The sequence below is a fragment of the Cyprinus carpio genome, chromosome A10, assembly GCF_018340385.1.
Source record: "Cyprinus carpio isolate SPL01 chromosome A10, ASM1834038v1, whole genome shotgun sequence".
NCBI lineage: Eukaryota > Metazoa > Chordata > Actinopteri > Cypriniformes > Cyprinidae > Cyprinus > Cyprinus carpio.
The window spans coordinates 17,254,887-17,271,750 of record NC_056581.1 but is presented as its reverse complement, the minus strand read 5'-3'; the positions used below and the strand labels follow the sequence as shown (position 1 = coordinate 17,271,750).

Genomic DNA, 16,864 nt, shown 5'->3' with positions numbered 1-16,864 from the left:
CTGGAATGACAAAAAACAAGCAGCACCATTGTGTCCTCTTGTGGGACAGGTTTAACACCTGAAGAAAGAAGCTTATACATAACACCAGTCTTTACATCGGTCAGAGGTAGTGCTGTAGTGCTTCTGTAGGATTAATTACTAATGCTTATTTTTGTACACATATCATAAAAATAGGTTTTGATAAAAATAAAAACAGAATTACAGAATCTAAAAAAATAAATAAAATAAATTACTTGTTATCTACACAAAACTCCTCTTTGGTTGCAAAAAAGTAATTTATTTTTTCAAAGCAGTGAGAGAAGATGGCAGTAAACAGGGATTCGCTGCTTCTCATCACTTTATGGACCATGTTACTTGCTTCCTTGTTGCAAGCGTGGGCTGCTTTCGATCTGGGAGTCACTTTGCTTTAGGACAATAAGAAGAAAATGCCATTTAGTTGCAGTTTCACCTTGAAGCATCATTTGTGCTATGCATTAAACTATTATGCAAATGAGTTTTGTGATGTAATAAGTACCCCGCGTGTTTGGCTATGGGTGGAGGTTTGGGAGGGGCTGCCGTTGCCATGGTTACTTTGGAGGTGACGACCACTATCACAGTCCGCTGGGCTCTGAGGTTTCGTTGGGCTGACAGATTTCTTGGTAGAACTTTCCAAACCTGCCACCATTTCCTGAGACTCAGCCAGCAGACGCTGTAACCGTGTTGTGGATGAGCTGTACCCCTCCTGTGTGAGATGCAAACATACATGCAATAAAGTTAGAGGTTGATAACACGCAGGGGTTAAATTGGGCAAGGGCCCTGAAAATGGCACGTGTGCACCCACCTCCCACCCCACATAACAGCTCCCAATTTACCCCCCTCCCCCCCCCCATAACACCTTCATTCAAATATGCATAAAACAGGCATGTGATCAGCTTTGGACAAAAAAGAATGTTTTTCACCCCTTTCAATAGAACTATATATATATATATAAAAAAATAATAATAATAATAACTAAAAACTTTTATTTTGTTATTATTTAAATTATACTAATTAAATAAATAACTACATATTACTATTTCAACAATACTATTGAGATAATACAGTAAAAATTGTATTTAATAATAATAATAATAAAACACTACTTGCTATTTTATTATTATTGAAGTTATAAAAAATTAAATAAAAAAGAAATATTACTATTGCAATGATACTATTGTATTGTACAAAATAAGTCTTTAAAAATAATAATAATATTATTATTATTATTAAAACACTGTTTATTTGATTATTTCATTATAAAAAGGAAATTAATAAAGATACATTACTAATGAAATTTTACTGTACAAATTGAGTATTTAATTATAATAAGAATTAAAGTGCTATTTTTATTATTATTTAAATTATAAAAAATAAATCAACAGACAAATATTTCAATATTGCAATATTACAATTGTACTGTACAAATGAGTATTTAATATAATCATCATCCTCATCATTAGTTTGCAGAAAATAAAAATGCTATTAATTTTATTTTTATGCAATTTGTTTTTGGAAATGCTGCAATTTACACAATTCACAAGGGGCATACTTTTCAGGTAGGAAAATACAGAAAACTGTATAAATAGAAAAAAAATCACATCCCAGATACAAATACATGTAAGTGTTGAGCTACCTCAATGCCGTGGTGAGCTACATCATTGGCACAGAGTTCAATGCTTAGCGTAGAATCAGGTAAACAGACAGAGCTCCGCCTACTTCTGTGAGAGGGGGCGGGGCAATCCAGATGAAGAAGGCTCAGATCTGCTGCACTAGTTAATGAAGAGAAAAAGCCATGGTTATCATCAGGCCAACAAAATTAGCATTGTTTTTTGAATGCGCAATCTTAACATATGCCTACATAAAAAATGCAATATTAAGTGCAATGGGTTTTATCATGGTAGAACATATAGTAAACTGACCTCTCCTTTTTTTTTAATTTATTTAAAATTGATAAATACTTAAAAAAATATAATTGAATGCAATGTACTGTAAGTCACTTTGGATAAAAGCATATGCCACATGCATAAATACAAAAGCTTCTTATCTAAATAAGGGGGGAAAACTGCTTTCTGATTCGTTGAGGTTTTTATACAAACCTATAATTAAAACCTAACTCACACAATGTTTTAATAAAGCTAGAGAATCCTACCAAGAGAATCTTGGACTGATATCCACATCGACTACACAGACAGGAGTTCCTGTCTCTGAATCATAGTCAAAGACAGCCATTAAATCCACGTCAGCTCTAATGTCAGAATACACTGCCTGACTCTGTGGATCTTCTGATGGGCTGTCACCATTATCACAGCAGAGAGACTGGGATGACGGCTCAACACAGTTGTTCGCTCTTTCCTTCATTTCCATCTTGGGCGACTCTTGTTCATTGATGTCACACTGGCTAGTTGCATAGCCGTTCGTAATGTTGTCGCCTGAGCAACTTTCCTCTACGGCTGACTGTTCTGCGACTTCATGGTTTGTTGCACTCAAAGCTGCGCCAAAGTCATGCTCAGAGTCAGTCTGCGTTTCCACTTCAACACAAAGATGCTGTGTTAAACCCGATGGGGCATTTCTGCTTGTGCTGTGGCACAGGGTGGATATTAGCCCTGTTTCTAGTTCTGTCCCTTCTTGATGATCACTGTATTGTAGCAAATGACTGTCTCCTAAACCAGAATCAGCCCTACGAACACAACAACACTCATAACTCAAGACGTCACCTAAAACCGATTCTTAAATACAGTTTAAATAAATAGAGTTATGTAATTTAGATTAAATAACTGAAATAAGTTAAGTACTAAAAATACTAACTGGCAATGAATACTAACTAAAACTGAAATAAAAATAAATTAAATCGACATAATAATATAAAAATAACTGAAAATATTAAAAATAAAAGCTAATTTAAAATAAACATTTCTACCTGGAAATGAATAAAAACTAAAGCTAAAGCTGAAATAACAATATATTAAACCCAAATAGTAATATTTAAAAAAAAAATAGACATAACTACTTTAACAAAATGTTTACAATATTACTAAAAACACTAAATAAATTACAAAAAATAAACTAAAATGAAAATGAAAACTGAATAAAAACAAATTCAAAATACTAACTGGAAATGAACAAAAACTAAAACTGAAATAAAAATGTGTTAAACTTAAATAGTAATTTTTTAAAAAGATGATGTCAGAAGTACTATAACAAAATTTCTATATATAATAATATTACTAAAAATTTAATTATTAAAATAAAAGCTAATTATTTATATTGATGATAAATTATATATATTGATAAATAATTGTAATAGTAAAATATAATTGTTATGGTAAGATGTAAATGGTCTGGACAGAAGTAAATCCGGTGGCTGAAATAAGCAATTTGTTTTTTGTAGATGTCCACCTCTCTCGTGACCACCCTCATGATGTCGGAGTGACTCTCTGGCGCTCTCCAAGTTCAACTTCAGCAGCTGGAGCTCATTCTGTTGGTTTTTTCACACACCTGTAAAAATATTATTATTTTATCATAACTATCATTAATTTTTTATTTTGTGATTTGTTGTTGTGAAGATAATAATAAATAATAAGATATTTTATGATGTAAGTACAGTAATGTGGACCATAGAGAAATCATAAGTGCTTAAAATAAGAAAATGATTCATATATTAATATTTTAAAAAAGCAAAAAGGTTAAAGCAGGGTAATCATCGTTAACTAAAACCATAAAATAAATGTTTTTTACTTGAAATAAAATAAACCCAAGGCAATTTCTCATTTTCTTAAAATACTAAAATAACTCAAATAAAAATAAAACTACATAGACACATTAAAAAAAAATCCAAAAATAAATAAATATACACAACAAAATTATTTTAAAAATGAAATTAAAATCAGCTTTAATTAAAATGAAACTGAAAACTGTAAATATAAAAAACTACAATGGCATCTCAATAATACTAAAGTAACACTGGGTTATAGCCTGTGGAGATGTTTTAGAAGAGATTACGAACATGTCATGGAAGTCATGGAAAAGGAATGCAGGAAGTCTTACAAACATGCTGAAAAACCGGAAAAACTGCTCCGGAAGAACAAATGGAAAGGAAAGAGATTTCTAAAAATGAACACTGGCTGGCGTTGGATGATGTAAAGAGAGGGAGTTCTGTAAGACAGTACCTGCCGCAGACAGAGCAGCTCAGATCCAGCTCGAGCTTGTTTTGATCGGGAAAGTTCAAGTAATTCATCCCTCCAGCTGTTATCTTCATCTGGGAAACAGACATGACAACCTCCATTAATTTAAAAAAGCATAAACACTCACAAAAAGACGATAAAATATGTTTCCTGCACCTAACAGTGTTTAAGCATCACTTCTGTTTATTATCTCTGTTTTACTGGCAGTTCTTAACAGATGCAGTCTATGCTTAGTTCTGCAGTGTTTCTGTGTCTAAAGCATGTCTGTGATGCTGTTTAGGTAGGTCACTAGTGTTTGAAACACAGCCGATATTACACTATGAAACATGCAGTAGTGGCATACTCATCATCTGAAGTTCAACAGCAGTGATGTCTCTCTTCAACAGCTGGTTTTCCTGCTTTAAGCGGATGAGCTCTTCTCTCTGGCTGTTGTTCTCAATGGTTTTCTCCTGAAGCTCGGCTGCAAAAAAAATAAACATGCATCCTGATGAATCCAGCATTCATACTACAAACATTAATACTATTAAGAAAATACTTTGTTTAAGAGTCGCAAAAAAAGAAAGTTTCAAGCCAAATAAAGTACATACTATACAGTATTTGATTTCGGACGCAACGAGAGATTGTAAAATAATACTGTCTACCTTTCAGTTGTGTGTTTTCGTGTCTGCTCTCTCTGAAACAGTGTTTGTGTTCCTCCATTTCTCGCAGCGTTTTGCTCTCACGTGTTCGCAGCTCTTCGAGAGATTTCTCTAGTTCACACAGATGACCGGACAGCTCTAAAATTTGATTGGTGGCCTCAATCACATCTTTATCCTGATAAAGAAAAACAAGCACTTACATTAATGTGTCTGAATAAACAGGATGTAATATAATGGATGTGCGCATGAGTGTGAGTCACTACCTTCAGTTTAAGCATGGAGCTGAGCTCCTCCTCGCGCACCTGCAGCTGCCCCAGCTGTGATGACAGCATCATGACCGTCGAGTCCAGACTCTGGTTCCTCTCCTATGAATAAACAAAATATATTATACATTATAATAAAACTTATGGAGTATATCTAGAGAGTGGACAAGAAAAAATGTGGGAAGATATGGATATGGGCCAGATTGGACTTCACCTCCAAGTCCTGCTCATGTCTGGAGGTGTTCATCTGTCTGCGGCTCAGCTCGTGTAGCTGCTGTTGAGAGCTGTTGAGCTCTCTGTACACGTCTTTCTCTCTCGTTTCTGCCACCTTCGTCCGCTTACTGAGAGCTCTGATCACCTCGTTACGCTGCTCCAGCTCGTCTAAGGAAACATGAGCAGTAAAATACAATTATTATTACCATTCAAAAGTTTGGGATCAGTAAGACTTTTATAATACTTTTAATCAGCATGGATGAATGAAATTAAATGTTAACGTTCACAAAAATATTAGCACAACTGTTTTCAATATTGTTAATAATAAGAAATGTTTCTTGAGCAGCAAATCAGCATATTAGAATGATTTCTGAAGGATCATGTGACACTGAAGACTGGAGTAATGATGCTGGAAATCTGAATTTTTGAAAAAGATATATTGCATTTTATAATAATTTACATTTAGTTTTAAGTTATTTGAAATTATAAAGTTTTTATTGTGTTATTATAAAGTTTTTAATGTATTAAAAAAAATGCAGGTTTGTTTAGTTGCTTTTAGATTCAAGGAAAACTGAATTTCCTGCCTCTTTGAATCAGAAAAGTTCACAGCTCGAAATGATCCAGTCCACTTTTTAAAACGTATTCATTTATTGAAGCTGCAAACTTAGAAAATTAGCAATGTTATGAAATTACAGGAGTACACTTGAAGTGTTTACATTTAAGGGGGAATACAGAATTCTTAAAGGTATAGTAGCAAAAACAACCTAATTCTAAGGGACAGAAGAAAAAAGAATGGAAATTGGTCATTTAAAACTAAATTATATTGCTTTGGTGTAGGATTATCAGGGAACTTCATTCTGGAGAATTTGAATTAGCTTTTGGATACTGCTGAATTAGCTTTTATTTATGTGTTTTTGCTTCAACTTAAACGTAATTCAGTTAGTTTTTCATGTTTTGCTTTATTTCAGCTTTATTCAATGAACAAAAACACTTTTAATAGTTTTAGTTTCATTTTAGTTCTCACCCTCCAGTCGGGCACATCTCTGTTCCAGGATCAGTACTCTCTGACGGTCCTGTTCCCAGGATAGCAGCTGCTTGTGATGGGCTGCTGCCATAGTATTGAGCTCCTGGTCACGGTCCTTTAGTTCTGCTATGAGAAGCTGCAGCTCCAGACGCTGCCTCTGGATAGTGGAGACCTCCAATCCATTAACTGGGGTTGTAACATCACAAAAATGGGCCAATACTTAGTTTACAAGAACACAAACTCATCCAAGAGTTACCACGGCATTCACAGTTTTAAAGGAATAGTTAAACCAAAAATTAAAATTTGCTGAAGATGTTTATTACAAACACACAGCTTTTCACTTCACAAGAAATGAATTGATGGACTGGAGTGGTGTGGATTATTGTGATGTTTTTATCAGCTGTTTGGACTCTCATTCTGACAGCACCCATTCACTGCAGAGGATCCATTGGTGAGCAAGTGATGTGAAGGAATGGGTTCCTGGATCCACCATGGCCTTCATAAAATATATTAATTATCATTTTGCATGATTATTGATCAAGTTATTAATCGTATTTAACCTCATAGATTGTTAGTGATTGAATACAATTATTATTTACCACATACTAGTAATAGTCACTAAGATGAACCATGTTCTTGGAACGTGTTTTTCTCTTGTTCATGAGAAGCTTCTTCCTTTGCTAACTCCATTTTACTCCTCCCAGGTTAAAGATCCTTGTGTATATATATACATATATATATATATATATATATATCATAGAAGGCAGCAGGGCCTCTCGTCTACCTGATCAACGTGTACTCAGAACATTTAGGTTGTTTTCCATGTCTGTATATTAAAGAATAAAGCTGAATATGGTCCGAGCTTCTCACCGTTCTCTCTCTGAGAAGCTGCACTAATTGTCTGTGTTTGTAAAACTAAACACCTGAAAAGATTCAGGGCCGAGCCAGTCAACCTTGAAGTAGGTAAGTGTTTTCTGCATATGTGTGTTGGTATATGTCTGTGCAGAGCTCGTCTCCAGGGAGATGTGGAGACAGCACCTGAGGAGTAAGTATTCATGTGGAGATCTGTCGTCACTCGGGTGACCTGTTACATCTGACAGGAGATATGTTTTCAACTAGACGTCCATGTGGGGAGATTTTCTAAGTTTGTCAATGTTTCAGCCAATCAGAATCCTTCCTACCTATGCTTTGACATAATTAGTGACCTCTGTTAGAGTATAATTGGTGGTGTCTTGAGCATGTACGCAGAGCGGACTACGAACTCCTAGTGAGTGTTGAAGCTGACTTCTGCTGATGAAACTGCAAACTATTTTCTTCGATTGACTTAATCTCTGAGACCTGGTCTTCATTCATCATACCTGGCCCTTGGGTTTAACTGTAAATTCCCCTACAGATGCAATGCTAAATTTCTCCAAATCTGTTCCCATGAAGAAAAAACTCATCTACATCTTGGATGGTCTAAGAGTAATTATCAGCAAAGTTTCATTTTTGGTTGAACTATTCCTTTAAAATAAATTACATTTCAGAAAACTATTCCATACAGGAATTATACAGAATTATAACAGATTTTGTAAATCAATTCAAGCTATTTGAAACATGTCTTACCTGAAAATCCTGCATTAATGAGAAAGAGGACATTGGTTTTGAGAGCTCATGCAGACTCAGCGCTGCAGGTCTGGTTCTGTCTTCATCTCTGAGTTTGGTGGAAGAAACATCTGGGGTCTCATTAGCAGCAAAAACATTCTGAAGGACCAAGTATTATAAAATCAGAATCAAATCTTTTATTCACCGGTTCATGTAAAGCTGAATTTGAAATATAACTGTTTAATCTAAAAACAAGGTTACAAACAGAAATGCAAAACAATACACTTTTAAAGTGTATTAAAGTGTATTCTGCTAAATGCATAAATTTAAATTTAAATTAGTATTCAATATGTTTAAAGAGAAAATGCAAGATTTACGATAAAAGTGTGTGTGTGTGTGTGTGTGTGTGTGTGTGTGTGTTTTAGTTATTTTTAAGGATTATTTTTATAAGATTAGATATAATAGTTCTAGCCACTACTCATCTTCATTACATATATTTTCCATATTTTAGGACCATCATAAACTCATCGTAAATATGAAGTAACACAAATGAATGGAATAATTCAGTGCCTAAAAATGTCTACCAAATAAATACTACCATATTATACAAAAAAATTATAAAAATAAAACACTGACCAACCTTTTTTACAGGAGTGCTGTGCCAGGGTTCCACTGGAGATCCTGTAAATTAATGCAACGAATAATCATCGTGTTTTAAATTTGAGGTGTTTCTAATATTTATTCGTGCATTATGTTCATCACCTTTTGATATCGAAAAACTTCCAGGAGTTTTAGAGTTCCATCTTTCCTTGAATCCCTCCATCTCATCTCACAAATGTCTGGACTAGCAGACAAGACTTCATATTACATCTAACTTCACTTTAAATGAACAAAACAGCAGCGTCTACATCATAGCGATGCACAATATCAATATCTTGTTTTGATTTTTTTTAGCCTGATTATGACACACAGTTTAGTTTGTTTTTAAAGATGCGTTATTTAAATGTAAACAAGACACTCGGGGTTAAAACAACAACAACAAATGCAATATAAACACCCTAAATCCTAATCCAAATTATTATTAAATTAAAAAAACAATAATATTTTAAATTCAGAATCATTGTGAAATGTATGTGACAAGAAGCGGGTGATTATTTTCGGAATTCTCAAACTGCGTGTTGTGATCCGCGCTTGCCGGGCTGTCCAACGCGATGCCTGGTTTAAAAGATTCGTTCAAAAATCACTTTATTCATATTCGTTTCATTAACATACATCAAACGTTTTATATTAAACCATCTTACATAAATTCAAATTGTAAATTCGATATTACTTGGAAATCTTTCATCGTGAAGTAAGTGCGTAATAAGGCAACGGCGTAAACACCGATCGTGCTTTGCATCAGAGAGGCGTTGTGAGGACCCACAGCCAAATCAGACAGTGAAGGTGTGCTGAGCAATAGAGGAACTCTTTCACCCTTTAAGTAACATCCGCACGAGTTAATGTAATAATGATCAAGGTGTTACTCAAAAGCAAGTTATACTGAGATTATATCGACGGGGTATGTATGAGCTGGAGCGCGTGGCTGCTGCTGGACAGCTGTGATTAGCAGTGCCGGCTAATGAATGGGTGCTCACTGGAGTGGATGCATGATCATTGTGCGGAGCTCCTAGATTCAAGTCACTGTCAGTGACTCTAAAAGACGTTTAAACTATATTTGAATGCATTTATAGTGTAATAAGAAGAACCTTTATTTCAGACGCATTACATCTTATCTTAGTGTGTGGTTAGTATCTGTAAAGCATCACTAGGGTGTAGCTGGCACTTGATAATTTATGTGTTTACATGCATCTTTTTTGATTTTATGAACCAAAACAGCACGTTTTGAGAGTCTAGTTAATTTAAAACGATTATTAAAATGTCCCCAAGGTTGATAAATAGTGCAGACGTGACATGTGGAAGGTCTCTCCTGTCAGATGGGCCTTTTGAATTTGAATGGATAGATCTTTGGTCATGACTTTTAACTTTCAATACAACAATTTATGCCTGATGTATGGTTAGCTATTATAGATTTTGAGTATAACCGTTTTCAGACAGACCATATACCTGTATGCTTTATGAAGGCACCATATTTGTTTTGCAGTTCTTGCAAACTAAACATTTTAGTGTAAGTTTGTGTGATTAATATGTGTTGTAAATGCTGATTTTTTTCTTGCACAATTCAAGTGTTGGTCTCTGTGCATCAGCTGGTTGTGTTATGTTGTCAGTCTAAAATAACCCATCTGTATGATTTGTGTAGATTCGTGTAATATGGCTACTACTGAGAATACAGAGTTGGGTTCACCAGAAAATAAAGTGAATCGTGCCGACCCAGATGCAAAATACCCACTAAAGGTTCTCTATTGTGGAGGTGAGGAATAAAAATAAAATGCAAATGTTAACTCTAATGTGTCAATTAAATGTTATTGTCTTTATGGTTATTTTGGTTCGCAGTCATTAATACTAAGATTTCTTTCTTCTTTTACTTACAGTGTGTTCTCTGCCAATAGAGGTGAGTACATCACATATTAAAAGTATATATAATCACCCAAAAATTAAAATTTGCTGAAAATTTACTAACCCTCAGGGCATCCAAGATGTAGATGAGTTTGTTTCTTTATCTGAATTTAGCATTCCTTCACTTGTTCGCCAATGGATGCTCTTCAGTGAATGGGTGCCGTCAGAACATCTGATAAAAACATCACAATAATCCACACCACTCCAGTCCACCAATTATTGTCTTGAGAAGTGAAAAACTGTGTGTTTTGAAACCTTTGCTTCTAGCTAAGTCCATACTCCATAATAATGCTTCCTGCATTGGAAAAAGTAATCTAGTCTGAATCAGGAGAGAAATATGCAAAGATCAAAAACAGATCAAAAACAAAAACAGTCCTAAACATTTACATTTAATCATTTAGCAGACGCTTTTATCCAAAGCGTCTTACAAATGAGAACAATAGAAGCAATCAGATCAACAAGAAAACAACAACAATATACAAGTGCTATGACAAGTCTCAGTCAGTCTAGTACAGAACACGTAGCCAGGGTTTTTTTTTTTTTTTTTTTTTTTTTTAAATATGATAGACAAGAAAAAAAAAAGGTAAGTACTAGTATTAGTTGGTTAAGTGCAGGCGAAAAAGATGAGTCTTTAGGTGTTTTTTAAAAATGAGTAAAGACTCAGCTGTTCGATAGAAACGTATGACATGTCAAAGGATTTTGATGTAAGAGGGCAGTGGATCGACTTTTTCACTTTCTTCACAATTTCCAGCAAATTTATATTTCTGGGTGATGTATTCCTTAAATGATTACATATTCTGTCGGTAGAAAGTGGATAAATATGAATTAAAATGTTTCTGCTAGTACTGTGAGTACATGCCTGAGCTGGCCAAATGCAAACAGTGGCTTGAGAAGAATTTTCCTGATGTGTTTGCTAAACTGACTCTTGGTAAGTCAATTTTCTTTCACAGCAACTTTGAAGACGTCAATATCTCATACTTTTTCTTGCATTTTTGCTTGTTTATCATTTTATTTGTGCCTCTGTAGCTTTGACTCTTGCAGGATTGTTTGATCTCTGAGTGTCTTTTTCATATTTGACACTGAGACGAGCAGAATATTTGGTCTGCATCATTGACATGCACTGCTGTATCAGTTTGTCAGTAGTTTTCTCACTGATGTCACTGCTGTTGTGTAAGTACAGCACCCAAGCAGGAAACTACCGGAGGAGGAGGAGGAGGAGGAGGAGGTGGCGGTGGAGAGGTGCACCCTGCAGGAGAGGAAGAGGAGAAGAAGAAACAGAAGAGAGGTTAAACATTTTTCTTTTATATGTAACATCTCTAAACCACATCCAAAACTTTTTCTGAATGTCTTAAAGGGAAAGTTCACTGATTTTCAACCAGCTTTGTAGTGTTACAACGTCGTTAGTATAAACAAATGAACAACATGTATTATTTTTTTCATGTTACCTGCACCAAGATTTGCTCCCTGTTTATTCATCAGCAGATGACATAAAACGCATAATCCAGCAAACTTGACAGTGCCAGGGCTTTTGTGAAAACTACAGATAGTACTTCCCCCCCCCCCCCCTTTTTTTTTTTATCTCCGCTTATGGTTAATCTGATCAAGCCCAGTGCATTATGGGAGATAAAGTTTTCCAACCTTTTTTTCACCACAGCTCTTTTTTTCTCTTTTGCTTATCAAGGTTTTTTTTTTTTTTTTTTTTTTTTTAATAAATGTGTTTCTACAACTTTTTATTAAAACCTATCTTATAATTAGTAAATGATCCCTTTAACTGTCCAATTAATTAAGACATTAAAATTAAGTTAAAGCTAAAGAGAAGTGTATTTTAGTTTTATGTCTTTGATTATTAATATGATCTTCATTTACAGGCTACTTTAATTTCTTGAATTTTTATATCAAGATCAATATCAGTTATTTTAGTATTATTCATATATTAATATAGTATTTATTAATATTTTCAGTTAGCCTTTATTTTTATATTTTCAGATTCAATTTCAGTTTTATTAATTTTTATTCATTTTTAGTTTTAATATATATTTTTTCAGTTTCAGTCATTTTAGTATTTCAACTTAAACCTTCTGCTTAAACCAATTTTTTAAATGTAAATTGTTTCATTTTTTTAATTTTCAAAGTTTAAGTTTTTCATCAAATATATATATATATTTTTTAGTAGCTTTAGTTTGTTACCAACAAACAACACTTGTCTACTTTTTGAGTTTGTCTGCCTATAAACCTATAATAGAATATTATTTTTACCCCCTTTGCAGGTGGAAGAGGTCAAATCAAACAGAAGAAGAAGACCGTCCCGCAAAAAGTCACAATAGCAAAAATCCCACGAGCTAAAAAGAAATACGTCACAAGGGTGTGTGGCCTGGCCACTTTCGGTAAGGCTGTGATTGTAGTCACAAGACTGATGTCTGTCATCTGTATTTTCACCCTGTGGTAACTTTGCTGTCATTTTGTGGTCCACATCAGACATTGATCTCAAAGAGGCTCAGAGGTTCTTTGCTCAGAAATTCTCTTGCGGTGCCTCAGTGACAGCAGAAGACGAAATCATCATTCAGGGAGACTTTACAGATGACATCATGGACGTCATCCAGGAAAAGTGGCCCGAGGTAAGCGAACATCCCAGATTCAGCTGCAAAACCTGACCAGAAGAACCTTTTCAAAGCCGTTTTTGACATATTCTCTAACCCTACAGGTGGATGACGACAGCATCGACGATCTTGGAGAGGTCAAAAAGTGAAGGCCAATATGCACTTTTACTGAAACGGATGCGACATGACACAGCAAACCTGGCCAAATGTACACATTGACATAAAGCCCTTTTATATCTATTTTATTTACTGTATAGAATTTCCGTGGACTTTGCTTCATCCCTGGGGTTTTTCAGTTCTTGATAGATGCTTTGTCTCTTGGTTGCCAAAGGTCTGGAATGATGTGACTTAAAAGCATTTCACACATGCAAACAATAGACTAATAAATTTCAGTCTCATTCAACACACATTTGTTGTGTATTGTTTCTTTTATCACTGCCTCCAATGCAACACTGTGGCTTTTACTTTGATGATTTACAAATGCATTTTGAAAGGGTAATATCTCAAAGAGCAAATCATTTACTCACCCTCATATCGTTATATCCAAACCCATATCTCTTTATTTCTTCTGCAAAACACAAAAAGATAATTTAATGAATATCCATTTGGGTGAATTTAGTACAACGTCAGTGAAATTTTGTCTTACAATTTTGAATTACTTTAAATTCTCAATAAGAACCAAAAATTGTCAGCAGAAATATCCATGCGGCTCTAAGTGCTCCAATCAGCTTTGGTGAAAGTCAACCTACTGACACCATACTACAATAAAATCCCTCTCCCGTGCTTCAGTCCTTACTCCATTCCAGTAGGTTCTGGAAATGCATCTTTTATGCTTGCTGTCTGCCATTAAAATGCCAGAAAAAAAAAAAATTCTACAAAAATATATCTATTCAAAAGTTAAAATGCATCCATAATCAAAGTTCTAACGCACACAAAATCTGCACATATAGCTCTTCTTCTCCTCCAATGCTATTAGCTGAAGGTTGTGTACAGCAGTAGTTTTAAGACTCCTGCTGATTTGATTCATCCCCACACTCCTGCTCTGTCTGACGGACTCTCAAGTCCTCTGGTACCAATTTATTACATTTATTCACTATGTGCTCCATTGGGAGCAGGTCTTTCAGCGCAGTGGCCCCTAGATGCTGGAGCTCTCCCCCCTGCATCTCCATGAAATGTCCTACCTTCCCACCTTCCCAAGATAACAAGAAGCATTTGTTTATAAAGATACTGAAATGTTCTTATTAAAGATTTTGCCTAATTTTATTATACATGTTTCTTCTGCCTGTGTCCTCGGATCTCTAATATATCTGTCATTTACTTTCCGTTCTAGATGTTGTGAAGCTTACTTGGGTTTGTTAAAGGAATTGTATGTATGTACATTATCATTATTATTATTAAATTAAGTACATTTAATTTTTTTTTTTAATCAAACCAGATATGAGAGATCAATTAAATTTTAAATTAAACCAGATATGAGAGATCAGTTGGGGTCAGTTGTATATCAATCTATTCTGTCCACTGCTTTTACCTACAAAATCAAAAGAACAAAATCTATATTTTGCAGGAATAAAAATAAGATAATTTTATTTGCACTGACACGTTCATGACAATAATGTCAGTAATGGCCCCCCACAAATTCAGTAGCATATTATAACGTGAAAAAAAATCTTGTCCTCATTAGTATAAAACATTAAAAAAAAAAATATTTAAACATAAATCTAAAAAATATATTGCAGGGGAAAAGGTAAAGGTACATTTGTAAAGAATAATTGTGTAAATCATGATAGTATTTGTTAATTTAATATCAGCTTGTTTTATACAATTTAAAAATGATGCTTTTCCATTAAAGAATTTGAACTATCTCTTATTAATCATAAAAGTATTTTTCCTTTTAAGCAGAATATGATGATTTTGGATTAAAATATAACCTGAATATTTCTTTCTATCACATTAGGAACAAAACATGCAAAATCATGTTCAACAAAAACAAAAAGTTCTCTGTTAATTGTATTGTTCACTTTTTCATTGTTTGCTCGTATGCCCAGGTGTAAAGTATCCTTCCTGTAATCACTTTAATGGTGCTTTTGGAGAGTCCCAAGTTGCAGAGCAATGTGATTATTTAATTCATAGGAGGCACAAATGCCTCCTGAGACCATTTACCCATCACACCTGGGGTTTTTTGTTGTCCATGTGCATGCTTAGAGCTACACCGTATGCATTTGAGCAAACATCTTAAGAACACGTCTCTTAGGAATCACTGCCATACGAGTCGAAACAGTAAAAAGATCTGAAGTTCTCTGACTTTTGTCTAGTTTCACAGCAGCACCATAATCATGAACAACTCCTCAATGTGCTGCACTTACGAAACGCCCATGCTGGACCAATACCTTCCCCCTGTAATGTTCACGGAGTTCATAATGGGCCTTATGGGGAACGTTCTCGTCCTCTCAATGTTTTTCTTCCACAGGGACACCTGGAAGCCCAATTCTATTTATCTTGCCCATCTGGCTCTGGCGGACTCATTGGTCCTTTTCTGCCTTCCTTTCAGGGCCGACTACTACCGCAGGGGCAAGGACTGGGTCTACGGAGACGCTTTCTGCCGTATTTTGCTGTTTCTTTTGGCCACCAACAGAGCCGGCGGTATATTCTTCCTCACCGCCGTCGCCGTGGACCGATACCTGAAGATTGTCCACCCTCTCAAACGCATCAACTGAATGGGTCTGACCTATGCCATGCGGGTCTCTGTTGGCCTGTGGGGTCTCATCATAGCCATGACTGTCTACCTTCTAACAGACGAACATTTCTACTATCTAAACAACCACACACAGTGTGAGAGCTTCAACATCTGCTTTGGGAATAATTCACGGTTCAACTGGCACAACGTATTCTACGTTATCCAGTTCTTTGTGCCCACGGCCATTGTAATCTATTGCACCACCTGCATAACGTGGCAGTTGAAGAGTAAGACAGTGGACAAACAGGGCAAAATCAAAAGAGCCGTGCAGTTTATATTAGCAGTGGCTGCGGTTTTCATTATATGTTTCTTCCCGAGCAACATCTCCCGTATCGCCATGTACGTCCTGAAACTCTGGTATAACGAGTGCCACTATTTCCGTGAGGCAAATGACGCATTTAAAACCAGTGTCTGCTTTACCTACTTCAACAGCGTGCTCAATCCCATCGTCTATTACTTCTCAAGCCCTGCATTCAGCGGATCTTTCAGGAAAATCTACATGAGACTTCTAGGAAAGAAAATTGAGGAATAATTATAATTATGTGACAATATTCAGATAGACACTGGCCCTGTCCCAAATGCTATCCTAAGCCCTTGCAGTTCCTCAAAGATACCATATTTTGATAACTCAAGTGTGTTTGGCAAAAGTGCATTCAAAACGGGGCACTGGTGAACACATTACTGAAGCCTAAACTGACTGAATTGGATGCTTTACAGTCTCAGAGGCTTAATAGACATTCGTACACAACAGCCATCACAAAAAAGTGCATATAAAAGGTGTCATTTGGGACAGGGCCACAAAGTGGGATATTTATTAATTTAAATGTAAAGGATTCCTGCTAATATATATTCATGTAAATGTATTAACAAACAACATTATACATTACATATTTAGTGATATTATGTGCTTATATTTAAACCATTGTTGAGTTTTATTTAAACTTATTTTTTGCTGTCTGCTTGGAATACTAATTTGCTACTGGTTCTTTAACGATCCATAAATCTGATTAGTATTTTTTTGTATGTGTATTTCTGTATTCGTATTTTGGTATTAGTCTT

At 35.1% G+C, this 16,864-nt stretch overlaps 3 protein-coding genes across 4 annotated transcripts; 2 read left to right on the top strand and 1 right to left on the bottom strand.

Annotated features, from left to right (window-relative positions):
• Positions 1 to 256: 256 nt before the first annotated feature.
• LOC109058936 (coiled-coil domain-containing protein 62-like) lies at positions 257 to 9,121 on the bottom strand. The gene is given in 14 exon segments (XM_042765546.1): positions 257 to 404; positions 515 to 721; positions 1,652 to 1,787; positions 3,415 to 3,502; positions 3,505 to 3,513; positions 4,185 to 4,273; positions 4,543 to 4,659; positions 4,841 to 5,012; positions 5,101 to 5,202; positions 5,315 to 5,481; positions 6,338 to 6,530; positions 7,943 to 8,080; positions 8,562 to 8,602; positions 8,684 to 9,121. Coding segments are annotated over 12 exon segments (1,191 nt in total). The 5' UTR covers positions 8,745 to 9,121; the 3' UTR covers positions 257 to 404; positions 515 to 721; positions 1,652 to 1,773.
• Positions 9,122 to 9,312: 191 nt separating this feature from the next.
• Positions 9,313 to 13,478, top strand: LOC109070383 (density-regulated protein-like). 2 transcript variants are annotated; one of them, XM_042765550.1, is made up of 8 exons: positions 9,313 to 9,364; positions 10,218 to 10,328; positions 10,450 to 10,469; positions 11,318 to 11,402; positions 11,655 to 11,759; positions 12,742 to 12,858; positions 12,950 to 13,089; positions 13,176 to 13,478. In XM_042765550.1, exons 2-8 carry the CDS (start codon positions 10,229 to 10,231, stop codon positions 13,218 to 13,220), a joined length of 612 nt encoding a protein of 203 aa, XP_042621484.1. In that variant the 5' UTR covers positions 9,313 to 9,364; positions 10,218 to 10,228; the 3' UTR covers positions 13,221 to 13,478. The 2 variants fall into 2 exon arrangements, with proteins under 2 accessions (XP_042621484.1, XP_042621483.1); XM_042765549.1 differs by having other exon boundaries at positions 9,313 to 9,479.
• A 1,926-nt stretch (positions 13,479 to 15,404) lies between these two features.
• LOC109070386 (hydroxycarboxylic acid receptor 2-like) lies at positions 15,405 to 16,659 on the top strand. Its single transcript, XM_019086953.2, is given in 1 exon segment — positions 15,405 to 16,659. A coding segment is annotated over 1 exon segment (933 nt). The 3' UTR covers positions 16,338 to 16,659.
• Positions 16,660 to 16,864: the final 205 nt, after the last annotated feature.